This window comes from Dermochelys coriacea, chromosome 1 (genome assembly GCF_009764565.3).
Source record: "Dermochelys coriacea isolate rDerCor1 chromosome 1, rDerCor1.pri.v4, whole genome shotgun sequence".
In the NCBI taxonomy this organism is placed as follows: domain Eukaryota; kingdom Metazoa; phylum Chordata; order Testudines; family Dermochelyidae; genus Dermochelys; species Dermochelys coriacea.
Window position 1 is genome coordinate 276,498,918 of NC_050068.2, and position 23,315 is coordinate 276,522,232.

The following is a 23,315-nucleotide window of genomic DNA, read 5'->3' on the forward strand; positions in this document are numbered from 1 at the left end:
AGGAGACTCACCAGTTTTACAATGGTATAACTACACTGAACTCAATACAATGGGTGTAGCACAATAATGGATCAGGCCCAAAGCAGCAGTACAGTGCTCACAGAGTTAGACCTACAACATTTATGTACAATAAGAAGAATCATACGCTTAACACCCCACACAATATGCTTAAAGATTTACCTCACAGCCTTGATATGACAAATGTGTTTTCCTCACCAGACTTTCTCCTTTGTCAAGTGTTCATTAATAAGGAATTCCTTTTGTACGTAGCACTGACATATACCAAAATATAGCCAATGTATTTGTTTAATAGGTTTATTCTTTTTGCAGGTTTTATAATCATATTTCATCAACTGGTACAATAAAACATAAAAAACGAAAAACAAGGATGGTTGAGATTGGTAAATCTATCAGGTTTATCCTTAAGTTTTATGGTTAAATAATATAGAGTATTTGTTTAAGCAGGCTTCAATGTATATCCTGACCTCTAGCATTTCCAAACACAGCAGCTTATTGTTGTGTCCTTTAAATATGGGAAATAAGAATGTTTTTAGTTTGCTATTTTAAAAAAAAAAGAAAGTGTACTATGATATTACATGGCCCAGGAAATGTTCGCAGCGTGCTCCTTGGCTTTCATTCGTAGAACTGCAATACTGGAGGACCTCCTTTCAAATTCTGGCTTGGTTTCAAATGCGTGTCCATTGGTAGCCCCAGAAAGTAAAGAGTCAGTGAAAAAGTTGTTGAGGGGTACATGGCTGAATTGGTTCTGGTGGTTTGAAAAGCCCGTGTAGCCAGAATCTGTCCGGGGTGAGTGGGAATAAGGTGTCATACAGGAGGAAGTGTCACGCGGTAGCATGCAGGAAGTGACCATTGAGCTGCTAGCTGCATTTCCTGCCCACAGATTGTTCTGAATCTGGAACATATAAAATAAGATTATATTTAGATTTTTTTCTGTGTTTTTTTTCTTCTTTCTTTGGTTTCCCTCACTAATTCTGCTGTATAATATTAGCAACTATCCTGCTAGTTCTATACAATTTCAGTGAACAATACAGTGAAGATACACCATGGGCAATGTATTAGATCAGATGCCAGGGAACTAGGACTGCTGAACCCTTTCTCTGCTCTGCCACTTATTCACTTGGCATACTGAACTTAAATATAGCCATCTTCCCCTGGAGATAAAGAACCCAATCTAATGGCCATTATAGTCAGTGGAAGCCTCCAAATGATTTCAGAAGAAAGGGGCTGTAGAAGTGAAAATATCATTGTCATTATAAAAAGCTTTGATAGTTGAAAATTTGCACTTTGTTTTATTATTATTACTTATTTGTATTACTGTAGACGAGACCCCATGATGCTAGTCACAGAGCACAAAGCTCAAAGAGCTTACAATTTAAGTAATGACAGGTTTCAGAGTAGCAGCCGTGTTAGTCTGTATTCGCAAAAAGAAAAGGAGTACTTGTGGCACCTTAGAGACTAACAAATTTATTAGTTAATAAATTAACTAAATTAATAAATTAATAAATTTGTTAGTCTCTAAGGTGCCACAAGTACTCCTTTTCTTTTTACAATTTAAGTATAAGAGAAGTAACAACAGATGGATACAGACAGATGGGGGAGTACAAGGAAACAATGAGGCAATATTGATCATCATGGTACGTAGTGGTCTCAGCACACCAGTCACCTAATGTTGCAATGTTTTGCATATGCATCATGGCAAAGAAGAGTTTTTAAGTAAGTATTTGAAGATAAAAATACCAAACTTTGAACTGAACGGATAATTTTCTCAAACTACTAATGCTTGACTATAAAATATGAAATTTCAGCATCTTGGATAGCTTTGTATAGTCAGTTACTTTAAAACAAATTAATCCAGAAGATACAGGCATGAGTCATAACACATTCATTGCTCCTTTCTAAAGTGGTTTCAAAGATGGTTTTTAGTTAAAACCACCTTTTTCATGATTTTTTAAAACAAAATTACACCCATGAACCTTTTTTCCAGTTCTCTGCCTTAACTGGCTATACAGCGTGGCATTTTTGTTGGAAAACCTTGCATGACAGACCAGGAGACAAACTTTGTGGTTACCGGCAATGTCTGCTACGGATCTGGAGTAACCGCGTGCGTAGGGTTTGCTGTATTATGTCTTTTGTGCTTGGCAGTCACCTAAAGCCTAACTTTTTAAACATAAAGTACCACTGGTTTCTTCTGTCTTTGGTGTATATATTTATATAATTTATGAATCTATATTTTTCATATATTTGTTATTTGTTAGATGGTGGTTTACAAGGATTTTCAAGGCTCAGCACAACTTCTGCCTCCATCTCAGACTGTGTATATTTTTACTCCCCTATCTGTGCACTTTGCTCCAACCAAGACTCACATCCAATTGTCCTTCTTTGTCTTCTCCCATTCTCTACTTGGCACCTCCCATCATGCGGCCCAACTTATGCATGAATGACCGACTTGATCTTACAATCTCCCTTTCTTCATACAAGTGTCTCCTCATACAGTTAGAGCTTGTCTACACAAAGCTTTAGTCCACAGCAGAGGGGTGTACATTTTAGTCAGTGCTAGCATGCCACGCACTAACAGGCTCAATGTGGACCCTGCTGGTACACACTAAAAGTTCCCTTGTGAGTGTTAATGTAGTCCTGTTTCAAACTTTACTGAAAAAACAATAAATCCATGATAAAGACAACTTTCCCCTCTCATTCACTATGGGGAAACTGCTCTGCCAAGAACTATATCATGCTTTTTTCATTTTCTGTGGTTTTCCCCACACCTTAAAAAATGTGTTTGTTACATTTTCATGCTGACTTTAGATTGCAAACAAATTGGGATAGGGTCTGTATCTTTTTATGTGCTTTTTAAGTGCTATACACACTTATGGTGCTATTTTGGAGTGTCACAAATTGCTCCATAGGTCACAAAGTGAGTTCCCATTATAAATCCAACTTTGCCCCCATTTTTTCCTATCAAATTTGCCATCAGTTGTAAAAGGGGCTAATGAATTATGACACCCCACACACAAAAAAAGTTGCACTCCCAAATTAAAAAATGTTTCTGATGCTTTTTTTCTCTACTCCTTCATAGCAATCACACACACACAAACCACCAACCAGAAGGACACAGATAAATTATGGTTTACTAAACTCATCTAGTTGAGATCTAATGTGCAGATATAAAGATGAGGTAATTAAACTCATATTTTAAACAATATTGTTAGCATGGGTCTTCGGGAGCTGACAAACTCATTTTGGATCCTTGGCAGCTCCAGAGACAGTGCTAGGAGTAGAAAGAGGCAGCCATGGGGAAATGTTTCTTCCTGGGTGTCTTGCAAAACACTTGGCAAACAGGGGGAAAATAAATCACACACACATCCCACGGCTCCTGCCCTCTCGCTCTCTCTCACACACACACACTCTCTCACACACACACACAAACAGCCCTCCTAAAGATCTGCTCCTACATATCTCAGGTGGTCTGCTGGGAGAGGTGGAAGGAGGACAAGGGATGGAGAGAGCAAAGTGCTGGGGGGGTGGGGTGATAGCAGGGATAATTCCTCCTTCCTGTGGGTCTCCTGAGGAAAGACAGGAGGAAAGAGACCCTGTGACCCTTAGAATGCTTGTCAGTCCCCATCCACTTCCTGCTTTTGGAGGATCCCGACCTCACAGAAACATCAGGCCCATAGGAGTCCCACCCAATCCCTACATGGGGCTTCTGATTCCCCAAAGGACCAGTATGAGCCTGTTTTAACTTGTCATAGGCTGACAAGCCTAATTTTGCTCCTCAGAGATCAGGGAAGCCAATTTCAGCTACCCAGGGGCTAAGGAACCTGCTATGTCATGTGTAGGTCAGTGCCAAGGCTACTAAGGCTTATAGGAGGAGGCTGCCCACTAGCTATTCCTAAGGTTCATAGAGAGGGTCATGAGTATCTATCTTAAGGCTCAAGAGATAGGGGTCCCTGAGGATCCCAAGGCCTGCAAAATGCAGGCCCTGATGTGGATACAAAGTCTTGCAGGGAGTGGGTTGAGGAGGAAGAGACCATCAACAAGCCTCATGACACCTGTAGGGATGGAGGGTAGAATACTGCCTCCAATAACTCTAGAGGAGGGTGAAGGTTGGAAAGGGCCCCAATGAGCCTTAAGGTTTACAGGATTTGTGAAGTCCCTTAAAGCCTTTTAAAACTCGTAGAGACTGGAGGTACCAACAAACCTGCTAAGGCTTTTACAGATTTGGATGCCTAATAACCGCCAAGGAGTCTCAGGGGATTTGAGCTTCCCAGATTATCTTTATATAAATGGAAGGCACCTCAAGAGGTAATCTAGACCTGCACTGAGTCATTAGGACCATTTAAACCTTAGCCATTCCTGACAGGTGTTTGTCCAACCTGTTCTTAAAAACCTTCAGTAACAGGGATTCCACAGCCTCCCTTTCAAGCCTATGTTATCCATCCATTACAAACAGTTTTGTCTTTCTAGAACTTGTGCTAACTCTGGCCTTCTTTATGATCATTCACATTCCACAGAAACAAATCTGCCTTACAAACTCCTGGTTAGACAATAACTTACTTTCAGTAATTAATCATTCCCCATTCCTTTTGGGGGCCCAATCGTCCAAGGTGCTCAGAATATTCAGCTTCTCATATGCTCAGGCTCTATAACAACCAATGACCTAAGTGTCATTAGACACAACACTCATGGGCCAGATCCTCTGCTAGTGTAAATTAGCATAGCTCCATTCAAAGCTTTGCCAGTTTATGCTAGCTGAGGATCTGTCCCACTGTGCCTACAATGGAGACAGAAAACGAATTATATACTAATGCTCTATCTGGAATTTTATAGTCTACCTGTAAGCAGAACAAGTATGGTGGCTGTTCCAAACATAAGCCATTATACTTCTGAAAGCTCTTAGAAATAGTGCATGATCCCCAAAATATAGTCTTATGAAGCTATTCTTGCAGTACTGTATTTACAGTTTGAATGATATTCAAATGTAAAGGATTTCACAAGAAAGATGATTTTGAGATATTTCCAGCCCATAAGTATCCAATCTGAATCTTGGAACCTTTTGAAATTTCCCCATTACTCCGATAGTTGACATACATTAGACAAAATCCCATTTTATCTGTCTTGCCCAATGTTCTTTAACAAAAATCAAGGCAAATTCTGCAATTCCATGGGCTGCCGAGGTATGATTGTTGTAATAATTTTGCCTGAAAACTGCTTTAAATGGGTAAAACAGACAAGTGGGACTTTGTCCAATGGTATGTCTACTACTGTGATGATGGGTGGACTTCAGAAGCTTCAAAGGTTAAGTTTAGATGTTCCTATAAACCTGTGTGGTCTGGATGTATCACAAGATCAGTACTTGTGAGATTTCTGCTACCTCTTTGTTTGTCATTCAAATATAGTACCACAAGTTTTCATGATATTTTTCTCTTAAACACACCCCTTTCAATTTGAGGTTGTACAGGTGTAAGTGAGGGAAAAAATCAGTCCATAATGCTCAAATAGATCTATGCCATGTCAAAAAAATGAACAAACAATTGATTCTTAAAGATTACAAAGTGGTCCCACAGATTCCTTCATTGGAGGAAGGAATCTTAACTAGTAGCCTGAATTTGAAAAGCCTAACAAGATCCTGGAAGATGCTTACAGATTGTCTCATGAGGCAACTACACATTTCAAGTGTATGTATCATGTTTGCTTTATCATCCTAATTCCCCAGGTCATTTTTCTGTTCCTTTATTATTGGACGTGAAAATTATTCTGCGTTCATTTTAAGTGTGTGAATCATTTTTGATATCAGAGCTCCACTATTTAGCAAAAAGTTATTCCATAACTGTCTCAAAGTGAAATTCTAAGTGCAAAATATATCCCAGAATTAAATATAAACAGAGCAATACTTTACAATAAACAGAAATGATCAGTGCTTTTTCTATAATGTACATAGCAGATGTAGACAGAAGGGAAAGGAGACATTGTGCACATGAATTTAAAGAAAATATTTTTCCTCTTAAAATCTTGTGTGATCTGTGTACTGTATAAAAGGCAATTCAGGGAGGCTGTGAATAAGGCTATACATACTGTACATCTCTGGTTTCTGTTAACATCACAGACAGCTTCAGATTTGCTCTTGTGGTTACCATAAAATCACCAGAACTCTTGAACATATTTACCTACCATGTTTTATATATATTTATACACTGTCAGCTAGAAAAAAAGAGTCAGATTTCATGGCTGTGACATCAACATCACTAGGAAAGTCGAGCTGTCATCGTGGTTATGATGTCACTTCCTTAGAACAGACCTTCTGCCTGACAGAACTGAAGTATGAAGTTAACTAAAGTAATCGGTATTCTGATTGTCTTTCCATGTAAAAATTCCATACTTCTTTGGGTTCAAGTCACAGATCTTGTTGTGTAAACCTTGGATAAATCAACACCTTGTAGCTGAAACGCTCATCTTTAAAATCTACCATACTTTCTCTGTCTGGTCTATTCAGATTATAAGGTCTATGGGGAAGAAGGTCTTTGTCTTTTACTAAAGTGTTTTTTTTCAGTGCCTAGCACAATGGATCACTGAGATGCTAATTAATAAACAATAATAATAATAAAATAATAATAATAATAATACAGTAATGAGCCAGATCCTAGCCACTGGGTCTGTTCCTTTTGTGCTGCTGAATGATGCAGGATAGTGGCGGATTCCCCCGATGTACAGGGAATGCCCATTTGGCAAAAAGTCAGGGTTGTTAGCTCTATACCACCTACTCTCCCTGTCCTTCTCCCCCGTAGAGATGATATTCCTGGACTGCCACTGCACCTTGGCAATCCCAGGCTGGCAAAAAGTTCCTATTGAACTGGTTTAGCCAGGTTAATTTACAACAGCTCTTGCTGCTCTAAACTACACCACAGGTCAGTTCAGTCCCTGCTTAGACCCAGGATCAAGGGAGCAGAAAGGCAACTTCCCACCCCTTGGTCCTGTGTCTAGCACAGCTTGGCCAGACTAAATTGGCCCAGTGTTCAAAAGATCATCATGCTTTATTTCTTGTATAGTGTACATCTCATATGTACTGTAACCCACATAACTCTCTGAGCCAAAGAGTGAAAAGAAAGGCATGATTCACTGCTATGATATGGTCAAAGTCCATATTTCATACTCTTGGAGAGCACTATTAAAGGAGAAAATCCCACCTCACACCATTGAGTAATCTTTTTCACCCAAAAAGTTTAAGGGACTAAGGAGTCAGCAAATAATGAAAGAGGAAATCTTGAGACACCAAGGACCAAATATTTTGAAGTACTAATTGGGTAAGTGAGTATGGTGCTTTTATGAGCTTGAAAAGAAAATTGTTGTATGTTGTATGACCCTGTCTAGAACAGCACTGGAATGGGTTACCTAAGGAGGTTGTGGAATCTCCATCCTTAGAGGTTTTTAAGGCCCGGCTTGACAAAGCCTTGGCTGAGATGCTTTAGTTAGGGTTGGCCCTGCTTTGAGCAGGGGATTGGACTAGATGACCTCCTGAGGTCTCTTCCAACCCTAATATTCTGTGATTCTAATTGGTAGTGGTCAACAGAATTAGCACTAAATGAGTCACTGTTAGTCAGCTAATGTGGTTATCTGCCAGTTATATTTAGCCTATAGTTAAAGTCATATAATGTGGTGTATAATATAGACCACATGAGGGATTTAATTTGAGCCAATAACTCTGATTATTGTTAATGGGAGTTATCCATTAGAATGGAATTGGAATTATGATTCACAGGCTTAATAAACAGCATGTGCATATTTATATAATTTCTTACACCCTTGAGTTGCTAAATAGAATATGTGACCTTAAGGTTTTCCATTGCTTACTAGGTCGTCATAGGATAAATAAGTACACATCACCTTGCTTAGTCTGTCTGAGTGTGTTTGCCAGCCCAACGTAGGGGATGAGCCCTTGTATTTCTTCCCCTCTCTGTTTTTAAGAGGTTGCCATCTACTCTCCCCACGTTCTCTCTTTTGCACCCCCAGAGCTTCTTATTTCTTTGAAGCCCCAGCTCTTCTTTTGGGATTCCCACTTGCAATGGGTTGGAATGTCCCTGAAAATCAAGTGCAGCCAGTGCCTCAGACATGCCTCCATTTCCAACTCCAGCTGCATTTCAAAGGAGATTCTGTGGCACCGGAGAAAAGGAATCCCAGAGTCTCTGTGACAAAAGGGAAGTCAGCTTAGAAAAAGCAACAAGAATCCAGCAGAGGTAACAATGCAGCAACCACAAAGAACAAACAAATAAGGAAGTAGGAGTGTGGTAGTGAGAGAGATTGGTTGGGAAGAAGATATCCCTCTCTTACACTCTCTGTATTTTTAAAGGATGTGATTGAATACAATTATTTATTTATTGGCCTTCTTGTGTTTATAGAGATAATACATATGGATTATATTTAAGGTATACAGTGTAAAACTACTAGTCTAAGTACTGAACATGAATAATGTGGGATCGAGAGTCAGACTGTATCCCTTCATGGGGAATAAGAAGATGCAACCTTGGCCCAGACTTGGTCCATTTACAACCTAGTACCTGACCACAAAGACCATTGAAGTTTAGCACAGAGAGTGGCACTAGCCTCCCCAAAGGACATGGAGCAATGTCTCCCCCTTCACACTACTCTCCAAAACTGGCTCAATGTAGTGGGGTGGAAAACACATGCTGTATTCTGGACATGGGGTAGCAGGGCTATGCACCCTCAGAGCCCTGATGTTATTCTTCCTGCCTCTAGCCCAATGCTTCCAAGGACTGACTCCATCCTCTTCTCCCTATCACAGAGCTGTGCCTTAAAGGCACAATCTGTACCATCATTTCCAGCGTCAGACTATTACGGAGGTCACTTTTTCAACACAAGGGACAGCACTTTTAGCCTCTCAGACTCTAGCCTCTGGTATATTTTTATTACACTCTTTACAAATGATCTGAACCCTAATGTGCTGCATAAATTAATCCGCTAATGAGGCCAAAAGCTGCAACTAGAACAGATCATAAAACAACATATGCATTGGTTTTTCCATCAAAAATCATATTTTCAACACAAAAACAAAATTTTCAAAAATTCAAAATCTGGAAAATTTCAACTCGTCCTACAGCTGTCTTTAAAAAACCTGATGATTTGCAGGGTATTGGGGAAGGTAATTATAACATCTACTTTTTGGAAAAATTCAACAAACTCTATTTTTTACTATTTTACCTTAATTTTTCCATGACTATTTTGTCATACAACATGCCTGACAACAAGTCTGAAAAACAGCTGAACTGCAAGTAGTTGTGTCCCAAATGCTACTTTAAGTGCCCACACCTGTATGCTGAATTTCTCTCTTTCCTCCTTATCTGTGGAAGAAATAGCTTGAGTAGTTTATAGTCAATGGGAGATCTGTGTGTGCAGACACAAGAGGAGAATTTGAATGACATTGGGGCATCTTGATATTTTTTCAACCTGCAGAGCAATCGTTTTGCACCAAAACTTGTGTCAACAGTCAACATACTGCAAAATATATTAGATTGAATTAGACAGAACAAATAATTATGGTTTATAAAAATATCAAAAGTACATTGTCTATTACTATGTTAAAGATTAAGAAGAATAACTTACTAGCATGGTTGGGCTGAAAAGATTCTTTATTCACTTAGGAAGAAATCCTTTATATAGTTCACACAAGGCTCCGAATGCATCAAAAACATCATATTGTTACTGTGAGGTTGGGGTAAGGTAGGCAGTTGAAAAGCAAATCAGGGGGTCTCCACACCCTCTGTTTTGCTCCAGCAGGATGCTATTAAGTATCTTTCTTTGCTGGAATTCAGGTGGGATGTGCACGTTTGGAATAGAACCCATAGATGAGTTCAGATGAGAGATATGCAGGCTGCAAATCATATAATGCAGAGCAAAGAACCACATCACCTGCTGATCCTCATGCCACACAGCAATCAGTGCAACAAACTACCCCAGTGTCCCTATATTCCTTCCTCCCCAGTCCCCATGTACTTTTCACAGGCAAAATCAAAGGTTGGTAAATGGCCATCAATGTAAGTAAGGATTTCACAACTTTATCACCCAATCTAATTATCTGTATTCCCCCACTCCCAAGACAACCGGCTTATCTGCATGCATGGCAGAGCATGCCTTGATCTTTAGAGATGTCAGTGTCAGAATAACAGTGCTTGAGAGGGTTCATTTAGGGAAAATGAAATGGTTGGTCGGTTTACTTTGTATCATTATTTATTGTTCTAGTTGTGGTACCACTAGGATTGCTGTAATAATGGCACTCACTCTACTAAATGGCACTGTGATTGCAGCCTCTACTAAATTTTGTCTACACTTAATGCTACAGTGGCACAGCTGTATTGCTCCAGCTGCGCCACTGTAGCGCTTCAGTGTAGACACTACCTACGCCGATGGGAGGGGTTTTCCCATTGGCGTAGGTCATCCATCTCCCTGAGAGGCATTAGTTAGGTTAACAGAAGAATTTTTCTGTCAACCTAGTGCAGTTTACACTTAGGGGAACTTAGGTTAACTTAGCTACGCCAATCAGGGATGTAGTAGTTATGCCAACTTAATTTTCTAGTGTAGACCAGGCCTTATTAACAGTATCAAGGACAGGCAAGCAGATCACAAATTTAAATCCTGATCAATCTCTAATATAACAGCAGCGTATATCTCTCTTGCATATTATGTCTGTCTAGCCACTAATATAACTCCGTCACCATAGTGCCGGAATGTCTCCCAGCCATTTAAAAATAGAAATAACAATAGTAATTTCTCTCTTTCCTCCTTATCTGTGGAAGAAATAGCTTGAGTAGTTTATACAGAATGTTGTATGTGTTGTGTGTGTGTGAAGCACTTATGAAGGGAAAGAAGCCAAATGAAAAGGTTTGAATGCAATGATTGAAGCACTTACGAAGGGAAAGAAGCCAAATGAAAAGGTTTGAATGTAATGATTCCAGCGGCTATTATGTCTTCTGGTAGAAAGGTTTCATAGGCCAAGTCTACACTACAGCCCCCACAGTAGCACACTTATGCTTCCATAGCCTATAGTATGGATGCTTCCTCCATCAATGGAAGGATTTTTTCCATTGCTGTAGGTAATCCTCCTCTTTGAGAGGCAGTAGCTAGTTCAACAGAAGGAGTCTTCTGGCAACCTAGCCACATCTACATGAGGGATTACATCAACCTAACTACAACACTCAAGACGCAAAATTTTTCACAGCCCTGAGCAATGTAGTTAAATCAACCTAAGTTTTAGGTGTAGACCAGGCCATAGCCTCAGGCCTTGTCTACATGAGTCCATTGCACCAGTTTAACTAAAGGAGCAATTTTAAATTGACTTAGGTCATGTCTATTCACACAGCATTGCAGCGCCACAGAGGCACAGCTGTACCAGTACAGCTGTGCTGCTGTAGCTCATCTGGTGCAGACTCTCTATGCCAACAGGACACAGAAGAGAACTCTCTTGTCAGCATAAAAAACCACAAGCAGCATAAGCTACGTCGACAGGACAAGCTCTCCCACCGACATAGCGCTGTGCACACAAACACTTATGCTGGTATAATTTATGCCAGTTAGGGGATTGGCGTATTCACACCCCCAAGTGATATCAGTTTGCCAACATAGGCTGTAGGGTAGACCAGTTAAACCAGTGCAGAAACTGTGGAGACTCTCATATTTCAGTTTAAACCAGTATTATTCTAGTCAGTTTAAGTTGATTAGGAGACTGTTAAAGATAAACTGAAAAATACCACTTTTAAACCTAAACAAGAGAGCCCACCTGAGTTTAAAAATCAGTTTAAAATCAGACCTGTACAGCTTTCTCTTGTAGGCAGGCCTTATTCCATATACATATATATGTGGGTGTGCTTATGAGTGCATGTGTATATGTATGTATGCAAAGAATACATATAGCAGTAAGGTAGCAATACTTACTTAATGTTCTGCTATCAGGATTTCTAATATAAACCTCTATTTTTAGGAGTTTATAACTCAACCCAGTGAGAAAAATTTCCTCCAGGCTGAAACTTGGCAGACATGACGTAAGCCTGGGAAAGAATTTTTCACAAGAGTCATGAAAAAAACAATAATCAGGTCAGTCATTTTGGACCAGTAAGAAAGTATATAACAGACATTTTCACTGGCTTCGGATTTTTCTTTTGGCATTCTCCTACAACTCAAAAGGACTTCACTTAAATACTAGCAATAACTGCCAAACAATTATCACATAATGTGGAATAACATTATCTATATTTAACAATATTTTATTTTAAATAACCAAACTATGGTTATTTTTAAAATATACACGTTTTGCACGCACATTTTAAGATGCTTACTGAGCATCCCAGAGAAGTGTATGCATAGTTCTGGGGTCTGGTATTAATGGAATTCTGCTGGTCAGGAAAGATTGCAAATGAGATTGTGCTGAAAGAAACTGTGCTTTAGGAGCTGACCTGGTATAGAGGATAGGGCACAGGACTGAGTTTCTGAAGATATGGATGCTAATCCCAGCCTTGCCATTCACCTCCTGTGTGATCTTGGGCAAATTGCTTCACATCTCTGTGCTTCAGTTTCCCCTCCTCACTCATTGTGCCTCTTGTCTACTTAGACTGTAAACTCTTAGGGGGCAAGAACTATCTCATATGTATATATACAATGCCTCACATACTGGGGCCCTGATGTCAGTTGAGGCCTCTATGTGCTACTATACTATGAAATAATACTCATGCTCTGGAAGTCCCATTTCCTAACATAAATGCATGCAGGTCTAGCTAAGTCAGTGGAAACTGATGAGATGACAGAGATTCAGCAGTCCTGGTAGCACAAGAACATGTTGACATTGAGGGAAGGGGACAGGTGTGGCTCAGGGTGTCCAGAAAAGCTTTTTTTTTTTCCTCTCTAAATATTGTGAAGTGGAAATTAGAAGAGAGACATGAAGAGGCGTGAGTACACATAGAGGTGTCCCAAGTCCAAAAGAAAGGGGGCAAAGAGCAAACAGAGGAATGGGACAGGGGATAAAGAGCAAGGAGGACGGGAACAGTATGAGAGGGAAAGAGAAGAGAAATAAATGGAGGGAGTCTATAACAGGTGAGAAGGGTTTGATCATCTTTTCCCCCTCCTCTGCTTCTCCCCCAGTCTGACCCTGAAATTACTTAATCATAAACTGTGTGTTTGTGAGTAGTCTCACTGACTTCAATGGGACTGCTCATGTGAGTACACACTAATGCACTTGCTTAAATGGTCGCAGAGTCAGGGCCAAACTGCCTAGTGATCATGTAAAGAAAGGTCTCCTGTTAACAAAGCAGAGTGACAACTGCAATTCTGAATTTCCTGACTTCATTGTTAATGCTGTTTGGTGTTCTTTTTTAATGAATATATAGTATACAATGTGTAGGGGTGTTTGTATGTTTATAGTATATGTAGGGGTGTTTGTATGTTTGTATGTGTATATATATAAGAAGTGAAATCTTGGCCCTATTAAATACAGTGGCCCAACACCCATTGATATCTAAGTGTGACTAGGATTTCACCCACGGGTGCATGTGCATATGCATAAACCCTATATATCATATATATGCAGGAAAAAAAAGAAAGAAGCACAAAGTTATTGCCCACCATTTAAGAACAAATCAGCCTCCATAACTTACGGAAAATCAGCCATAATAGAAATGCAACATCTTATAAAAAGCCTTTTCTCATCTAAAAAAGAAAAGTTGTAAATGTATTGTGAAAGCTAATTATTCGGTATAAACAGTTGAGGTGTTGGTCATAATGGCAGCTCTGTTGGTTACAAAGTTTTTTGGCATTTATAAACAGCATAAAAAAAAGTATGGTCAGGGGAAATGAAAATATACAGTAACTGGTTGCGGGGGAAAGGGAGACGACAAAGTAAAAGAAAACAGATGCCTTGGCTGAGACTGATAGTTTCATGGCAATCTTGTTCAAGAAGGGTTAAGGCTCACCAAACAAAGCCCAAAAGATATTGTCTTATTATGCTATATACAATGTTATATTTATTTGACTAGTTAACAAAGGTAAAGAAACTGAAAAGTGAAAGTGTGCAGGAATCACAGTGCAAATGTAGTGCTCTTGCTGGCTATTTTGTTTCTAGGTCTTTGCATATATGCAGTCATACAGAAATGATATTTAAAATGAAGAATGTTAAAAGAAAATCAAATCAGTAGAGTCAGAAATAAAATCTACATGGTCCCGAATGTCTTAGTGAAGGGTAATGATGATTGAGTATTTTAATTATGATACAATTGTACTATCTTTTGAGCACCTTTACATGTAAGCACTGGCATGAGTGGGGGACAAAGGTGTTGTTTTATGTTATTTACTGTACCTGTGGGTAGCTGTCAGTCCGTGGTAGAACAGATATATCATAGGTGGCAGCAAAATGGCTTTTAGCTTGCTGAATCTGGCCATAGCGTTCTCTTTTTCTCCATTTGGCTCTTCGATTTTGGAACCAAACCTACACCATGAAAGCAAATAACAATCACAAGAAGCTATTGAAAAGCCTTTCCTGAAACCAAAAGACTTCAGAAGGCAACTTCCAAAATTGGCATGTTTCTCTGAAAGGAGACTTCTCTCATTGAAAAGAGGAAGCTCACTGCCCCCTCGTACCCCAGACCCTTTCAATATAAGATCTATTGAAGTGAATTCTGGCTCTTTGAGGCGTGTTTACAGGAAATCTATTTTTCCCGTACTGATTGAAGGAAAGAGAGAATGATCAGCACATAAGGTAACATGATGTTCTATATCCCAATTCTTTTGGGCAGCCCACTCAGGTAGCAGGAAGTCACACCTAAAAAGTCTCTTCTCTAATTATTAATTTCATGCAGTCAATAGATTGTTATGATTGGCTAAACTCTTTATGTTAAGAGGTGGTATATAAACTTTGCTGGAGCAATAAGAAAATGGTGGGGTAGCTATCTAACAGCATCTGTGAGCTCTACTGTATAATGGAGAGGCTCTTGAAGGAAGGGACACAACCAGTTAAGGCTGGGAAACAATAAACAGTTATGGGACAAAGGTTGTTCTTTATTATAGGATCCAGTGGATGGTCTTGGCAGCATGCATGAAACAGCTCAGTGAAAAGAAATATTATTTGTACTGGGAGATGGGTCCTGTTTGGAACACTGGAGGTCTGGGAAGGAAAGGAATTTCATTTCTAGGTTCACTTAGGGTCTGATCTAATGCCCACTGAAGTCAATAGAAAGATTAACTTAAACGGCCCTTGGATTGGGCCCTTAGTTATTAAGGCATTAATGTATCTAAGTCTCTGAGTATTTCTATTGTACTCAGCACAGTATTGTCTAAGAGACTAATATGAGTCCACCATGTTGTAACTTGTTACTGGCGTCTAAAGATGAGGGTCCACCTTGTGTTGTATAGTTAAAGCTTCACTCTATTATGGACGTTTAGTTTGAAGTGCCTAGAAGAATTTATATTCCTCCTTTGTAGCCTGCTACAAGTTGAACCAAAACTACTATACTGAAGGTTCTGTTGTGCAATCCAGACTCATGATGGAGAACACTTGCTCATGAAAGTCATCCCACAGAATCAAAGGGACTGTTCATGTGGAAGTGTTCATCAACAGAAGTAAGTGTTGCCCAGTCAAGCCCTTATTGTTCTACTATGGGTAAATTCATTTTGATACTTGTTAATAAAGTTACCATGTTAGTAAAACTAATATTACTCATTGTATTGAGGATCCCCAGTCACAGACAATGACCACATTGTGCTAGGCACTGTACAAACAGAGAACAAAAAGATGGTACCTGCCCATATACTGAGGGATGATTCATTATACTGGATTATTTTAAATATTTTAAATAAAGTTATATGGTATTAGACTCTAGCATAGGGCATGTAGCTCTCTTTAGGCTGTGCAGAAAGTCTCATAATGAGGAAATAATGTAAAGACTAATCTGTCATTAAAATGTAACGTCAAAATGAGAATTACTTGAAAAAGTTTCTAGTTGGTTTTAGTGCTTTTAACTCTTAGGGATTTTTGCCCTGGTTCTCCAGGACTCTAATACTCCCTTGATATTGTCTGAGCAGCAGGGGCATATTATCGGTCAGTTTAATTTCTAACTAAATACTGCAAATTTAATATGGCAGTTTTGAGAAATGTACCCAGAAATCAAAACAAGGCACAGAATATCTGTTGAGCATATTTTCTATGAACCTTGTTGGTAAATTTGTATTATCTATCATGCCTGGGGCTCAGCAATATATATACACATAGTATTTTTTTTCCTGCTGTCTCCACAGGAGGCACCAGGAACATGCGAAGGGAATTTAGTAATGAGGCTCTTTCATTGAAAAAAGACCTTGACAATCTCCTTAAAATGGGTGCCAATTACTGCACTGACATACAGCAGGAAAGAGAACAACTTAGATAAATTAGGTTCAGGTTGGCTCTCTCTGCATGTATGCAGGACACAAATTAAACTGGATCTAGATGAAATGGCGGTGAAGGGAAATGTGGGTAGCGTATCTAGCTGATCATTCCGCTAAAGTAAATAAAACAATTTGTTTGAATTTATAGTAACTAAATAGGAAAAAAAACGCACTTTTTTTTCTTTGACAATCCCCCAAAATGTTTCTGTTTACATCACTTTACTAGAAACTGACTCTTGGCAAAGATAAAGTAACCATTTGCCTACACAAAGTAATGCAAAACTGCTGCTTGTTATCCTTACATTGCCAGATGCTTGCCCCTAATGATGCAAGGCCTTTTAAACTGCTTAATCCCATGATGGAATACTGTTGCTACTCATGATCAACATTATCACCTTTTCTTTTCATATTCCTTTCTTATTTAGCTTCTCAGAAATGCAGATATTGGTCATTTTCTAAGTGAGGGGAAATTATTTGTAAACAAAATAGAAAACAAATATTGTCAGAAAGCCTATTATTCAGATATACTGTGCTTTGTGCTTTTAATTCTTCAGTTGTCCTACTTTTAATTCAAGATGCTTATGTAACTGTGAAAAAATATGATCAATTTCCCAACCTGAAACTATCAATTTGGACCCTATTATTCCATCCTAATTCACACTAAGTAGAACTTTATATTCTGTGAAGAGGCTCAGTGGCCCTACAATTATGTAACTGAAATAATATAAAGCCACAGTGGTCTTAATGGCATATATGTGTTTGTTTGAAATCTAAGCAGAGATTTTTTGCAAAAAGTAATGACCAGAAGTCACATGCAAAAAGCTCTCTAAATTTAAAAAGAAGACTGATTCTCCAGTGTTTATTAAAGAGTTAAAAGTCACTGGGCTAAATTCTCTTCACTTCAGTGACATTGCATGGGTGCAAATGGAGGGAATATCTGGACCCTGTTTTCAGATGACAACAATGCTTATGCCACTCAGTTGAATACAGACAGGCAAAGGCCATTTATTTTATAAAAGTTAAGTCATTTAAATAGTTTATAAAAGTGATCTTTGTTTAATTTTCAGTTGTGTGCATGTGAATTGGCTTTTATTTCTTTATAAATTACAGGTTGTGAAGTTGTTAACACGTCAAGTGGTTAAACTCAAAAAAGTTACTCCTGTTCTGGGAGATTCAACAGGCCTGATATTCCCTAAACTATTAAAAAAAAAAAAAAAAAAAAACAGGGAATATCAATGAAACCAGTAAGATCTCTAAAAACAGAATGAACTTTTAAAATGCAACCACTGTATATATTTGACTGTTAAACCCACCCTTTGAAAGTAAAATTCAAAAGATCTCAGATGTTTTGTCAGCCTTTCTGCATATTTAACACCTTTTTTCATCATTGTACATGTACACATACAGGTATTATACAGATGTATTAAATCAGTTATGTGTGTGACTAAGATATATACATATAATGCTAGCTAATTAACTGTTCAGTAGTAAATGTGCCCAAGAAATTAAAACAATCTTGAAAATAGATCATACAGTAAGTGAAATAAACTAGGTCTCAATCCTGAAAGGTATTGAGCAGCCTCAACTCCCAGTGATATTAATGGACCAAGCCCTTACTGTCTATATATATTGTTTCAGGGATTTACTCTTTGGAAAAAAAAATATAAAGAATTTGATTACTTTAAATCTGTAATTTGTGTTCAATAATAGAGTTAGAGTCCACTGCAGTCCAATTTGGTATGATGATACCGCCAAATTATTATACCTTTTGTATTACACTGTTGGGAACTTTTACATATTAACACCATATTCATGTGCTACCTGAAATTTTGACAGAGAAGCAAGGTTATCAGAGATCAAAACTCCATATTTCTTTCTATTTTTCCTCCTATATGCAAGTTTCCCAGACATTGAAACTTAAATATTAACAAGTTATTTTTCCTATGACCTGGCTCCTCTTTAAAGAAAAACATGACAAAACATATTCTGTTTGATACATAAAATTATGGACTTTTGTACAACCCCTAATGTGCTGTTGATCAGTTTCCAGAATGTTTAAATCATCCTATGTAATGTCTAAATTAGGTACCTACCTGGACTCTGGCCTCAGTGAGCTCTGTTCTCAGAGCTAGTTGTTCTCTTACATATACATCAGGATAATGTGTTTTCTGGAACACTTTCTCCAGTTCCTCCAGCTGTAAACTGGTAAAGGTAGTTCTGTGTCTCCTCTTCTTACTACTGGAGACATTGCTGTCACACTTATCTCCCAGTTCATCCAGTTCTCCCTTCTCCTGCATCCCTTTCACTGGAGACATCCTAAGACTGTTGCAATTGTCCATGGGCCTATTCAGCTCTGTGTGAAGAGGCTGTCCTTCTACTTTAGTAATCCCATAGTTCACTGTACACAGGGGGGAAATAAGCAGTTAAAAGGGCTTTTAGACCTGAGGATTTTTAGAAAACTTTCATACGAAAGTTGATTATATGCAATGATGTGTTGGAATGTGATACAATTGGCAAGAAATCCTGTAATTTTTAAAACCAAATGTGATGCCATTATTGATACCTATAGGATTTTCGCAAAGATATGTTATCTAAAAATATTCTTTGAACTCTTTTAGTGTGAAGATAAAGAATTCTGCATAAGTAAATTACCTATTTCTTATATATTGCAAATAAAATACATAATAGGCAGTATAAGAAATCTGATTAAAATAGAGTTGCATAGCCACAGAATTCTAGTGTGAACTAGATTTTTATTTAATATAAATGGCACAAAAGCTGCTGAAAAATGTGATTTTAAACTAAGATGGCAGTTAAGCTAACCCCAACATATTTCTATGAAAAAAAAATCAAAATAATTATATAGAATACATTAAATATTTGTAAATTAACTAATTAAGAACCACCAAATTGAGTAAAACTAAAATATGACATTGTGCACAAACCCAACAGATTTTTAAATATTCTTGGATTTGTGAAGTTGAATTGTTTCCAATTAAGGTTGTTATGATTACAAAATATAGAGGGGTTCTGCAAAATGTTAATAAGTTAAAAGAAATTATTTCATATATTTTGTATTAGTATTTCAGGAACTATTTGTCTTTAGGTAAACACTAAATGACAGCAATAAAAATTAAAATAATTTTCTTTAGTTTCTAAATAAGAAATAAAAAACATTTGATATTTTTGCTAAACATGTCACATTGCATGGATAACTCATGCAACATGTTACGAGAGTTGAAAGATCCTTTTTTTGCTCTCACAGACAGGAGGGAAAATTGAAACATCTACTGCAGTAAAACTTTATAAAGGATGGCATTAGGCATATGATTTGGAGCTTGTTTTGAGGTTCTCTGCCATGCTCCATAATTTCATTCAGAACCATTGATGCTTCTCTGTTCATTCAGGGTGATTTTAACCAAACATAATTTTTTAGATACCTGACTCCAATACACAGATTAATAATGCCATAAAACACTAAACATAAATTAAGCAAGCTAATTAAAAACAATCACACTCAGTAAATCAATATGCTGTAGCTTTCCTAAGCCACACTTGTTCTTAATACTTTTAAGAGCAAAAGATTGCCATTGGTCCCTTTAAGATTTCTCACATAAAAAGAATTGTCTCAAAAATCTTTCAATACCTATACGAAGTACAGCAAACTTGATATATTATTAATCCTAGTATTGTACTTAGCTGATTTGTAGCCATATCTAGGAACTTTCTACTAGATCAAGCTTTTTTCTTTTAGTATTATTTTTATAAATGCTGAACTACATAGAGAGAAAATATTGAATTAAAATGTCAAAATTGTAAACTGTTCATTGAAAAATAAAAATAAAGTGTACCATGTTTTCTTTTGCCTAGATTACAGAAATTAATTTATTAATTTAGTCAGAATGATCAAAAATGTGTTATAATTTATGATCTGCAATATAAACATTATAATTATAAGTGAGTTGCCCTAAAGTAGTATTAGCCCAAATAATTATTTGAAAGAAATGTGAAAAAATGTTATTCAATTTCAGCTTTTGAAATAAAGTACAAATAGTATATATTTTAAACTACCAGTCTGAAATAAAACATTGAAAATGTTCACAATAAAAATATTATATAGAACATACTAGTTAACTGTAACCCAAATACATTTTATGTAACCTTTGGGAAGTGAAATAATTATTTCCACAGACGGAATAAAATATTTTAAAAGTACATATACTTTAATCATTTTGGTACTTAACATTTGCAATAAGGTGTTTGGCAGATTTGAAATCTCGTTAAAATAAATGGGTTTGTTATAAATATCTCACATGTATTGGTTTGTTGTTTTAAAAGAACCCGCGCTTGCAGGTTATGTGCTATGTACAAAGGAGACACAAAAATCCTCTTGGAATTGCAAAAGTGCTTTAACTGTCTTGAAATGAAATGATGGGGTTTGTATTTGGTCGGTTACAAGATAGAAAAGATAGATGGTTTGTTTTGATAACACTTTGACTTTGCAGGGCTTTTGTATTCGGAGCTTGAATACTTTACAGACAGTACCACTAAGAAACGTCCCTGTAGTTGCTTGAAATCTGTAGTGGGTCTTTTTTGGATATTAAAAGTCAGTTTAACAGACTGTATAGCAAGCCAGATCTGAGTCACTTGAGCATTTGTTGCTAGGTTAAGAATGCTTCTAGGTACTGCACCAGATGGTATTGCAAGTTTAGCTATTTCGTCTCTTTAGTACATTAGATAGTCTAATCTAAAAGGCAGAATGACCAAACATGCTTTAAGCTAAAAGATACAAACCGACGCAGTGTGTGCCTATATAGCACGCAGATATATATGATCATTACATTCTATCTTGAACTATATATAAAAGAGAATTAATCTGTGTGCACTGTACACATTACATATCAATCAACATACAGATAGTTTCTATTATAAAATCTGCAAATTTAGCTGCATCCAGTAACGAAGAGAACTGTTTAAAAATGTTCAACTTTTATGTTTGGTTGGACTGGGTTTTGGCTAGAAATCCGTCAGGGGGTTCTAGGGAACTGTCTGAACGGGGGGGGGGGGGGGGGCGGGAGGAAGGGGAAAGTCGGTGCTGTTTACTGCAATTCGGATTGGGATTCTAGTTACAGTTGAATGTTTTGAGCTTAGGCTGTGTCTTCCGGAAACATTTAAACTATGGGGCGGTAGAACCCAAAGCGAAAGCTTCGCATATGTGCTGCCGAAAAGGGAGACTGAAGCCAAACGAAGGGGGCTCTTGACTATCTTTACTTAAAAGATCACTTTAAAAGCGTGCGACCGACCCTCCACCGGAACGTGCTCCGGATCCACCGCGCTTTAGTGGCAAAGTGCACCAGTTAAAGCTTCCTCTATTGTCCTCGGATACAAGGAGTGAACCTGTGAGGGGAGACTCACCCCTGCTCTGCGAGCTAAGAATAGTGCTAAATAATGCTACGGGGAGACTCACCATTATTGTCCTGGCAGGGCGAGGTCCTCTCCAGCCTCACATGATGCTCAGCCCTTTGCAGAGGGTTGAAGGCCTGCACGCATTTGCTGGCTGAAGTCTTGCTGTAAAAGGACTCATTGTCCAAAGTTTCCATAACGTGCTCCAAAGTGCCTCCTGCTCCCATGTAAAAGTCACTGTTCTTACTCGGCTGGCTCTTCAGGGCAAACTTCTCGCTCAGAAAATCCATAATCATCTAAAGCTGCTTGGAAGCCTCTTCCCTAGACAGAGGCTGGCCTGTGAGCTGGGGTGGGGGGGAGGGAGGGGAGGGAGGGAGACCTCCGGAGCTCAGGGAGCTGCTTTGCCTCCGAGCCTTTGATTTGTCTTGTCCTGAAAGGGGGAACCCGAAATTGCTCTTATATCTTGAAGCTCAGCAGGGCTCCTTGCGCAACCTCCCATTGCTAATGAATATGAAAATAGGCGACCAGTGTAACTCCACCCCAGATCCCTCTAGACCTAATCCCAACACTGGAGGGAGACCCAGGCCCACTTTAGCCAGACAGATCCCGTTCAAGCGGACAGACACACAGACGCGCTAGAGGGTGGGGGCAAACAGATGAAAAGACACATTTCCCCCCACCTCGCTGGATTCACATTTCTCCGGGGGATTCTGGAAAGTGCGTTAATTCTCCCTCCTTCTTCTCCTCCCCGAAAAGTTTAGAGCAATACATTTTCGGAGGTAAATTCCATTCTAACGGGCTTGTATTTAATCTATTGGAACGACACAGAGATAGGGCTACATATGATCTGGAGCTGTGAAATTAACAACCGGGGTTTCTTCCGCTTCTTATTCACATGAATGGGGAGTTCGGTCCCAAAGTAAGAAAACGAAACGCCCTGGGGCTTGTTTGGGTTGTGCGAAAGGGAGAATCGAAGGAATGAAAGAAACTTACATCCGAAATTAGCCCAAGAGAAAACTAGCTCCTCCATCTCTTAGATGTTACTTACCGTGCAGACTCGAAATCTGGTTTTGTGTATGCGTATAAAGAGACTAAATGTTTCCCTTATCTTAAGCATTCTAGACCTTAAAACATTTAACGACTTTAAGGGAGGGGGAAAAATCACATTTTGAAAATGTCTAGTCACCCCTTTAGTGCTTCTTGGGGAACTGATCGCCGAGTCACGGCAACAAAAATAGTATAGAGAGAAAAAAAAATAACACTTATGTTAGAAAAGAGGTATACTCTAGACAAAGCACATAAATCGTGAAGCTTTTACCTTTATTGCCCCCCCCCCCCCCCGTTGCATAACGTGGAGGATTCAGAACAGAAAAAGAGACAGATTTACATTTTGAAGACAAAAATATTTAGAAATGACCCTAATCACGAGAGAGCGGGAAAATGCCTTTTTCTGCTCTTTCGGTCGACTTATGATCTAATTA

General features: G+C 38.4%; 1 protein-coding gene across 1 annotated transcript; it reads right to left on the reverse strand.

Moving 5' to 3' along the window:
- Positions 1-234: 234 nt before the first annotated feature.
- On the reverse strand, positions 235-22,307 carry ALX1 (ALX homeobox 1). The gene is made up of 4 exons (XM_038387143.2): positions 21,899-22,307; positions 18,525-18,829; positions 14,369-14,497; positions 235-913 (listed from the first exon to the last, which is right to left on the reverse strand). The coding sequence occupies exons 1-4, from the start codon at positions 22,128-22,130 to the stop codon at positions 593-595; spliced, it is 987 nt and encodes a 328-aa protein (XP_038243071.1). The 5' UTR covers positions 22,131-22,307; the 3' UTR covers positions 235-592.
- Between the last annotated feature and the right edge of the window lie 1,008 nt (positions 22,308-23,315).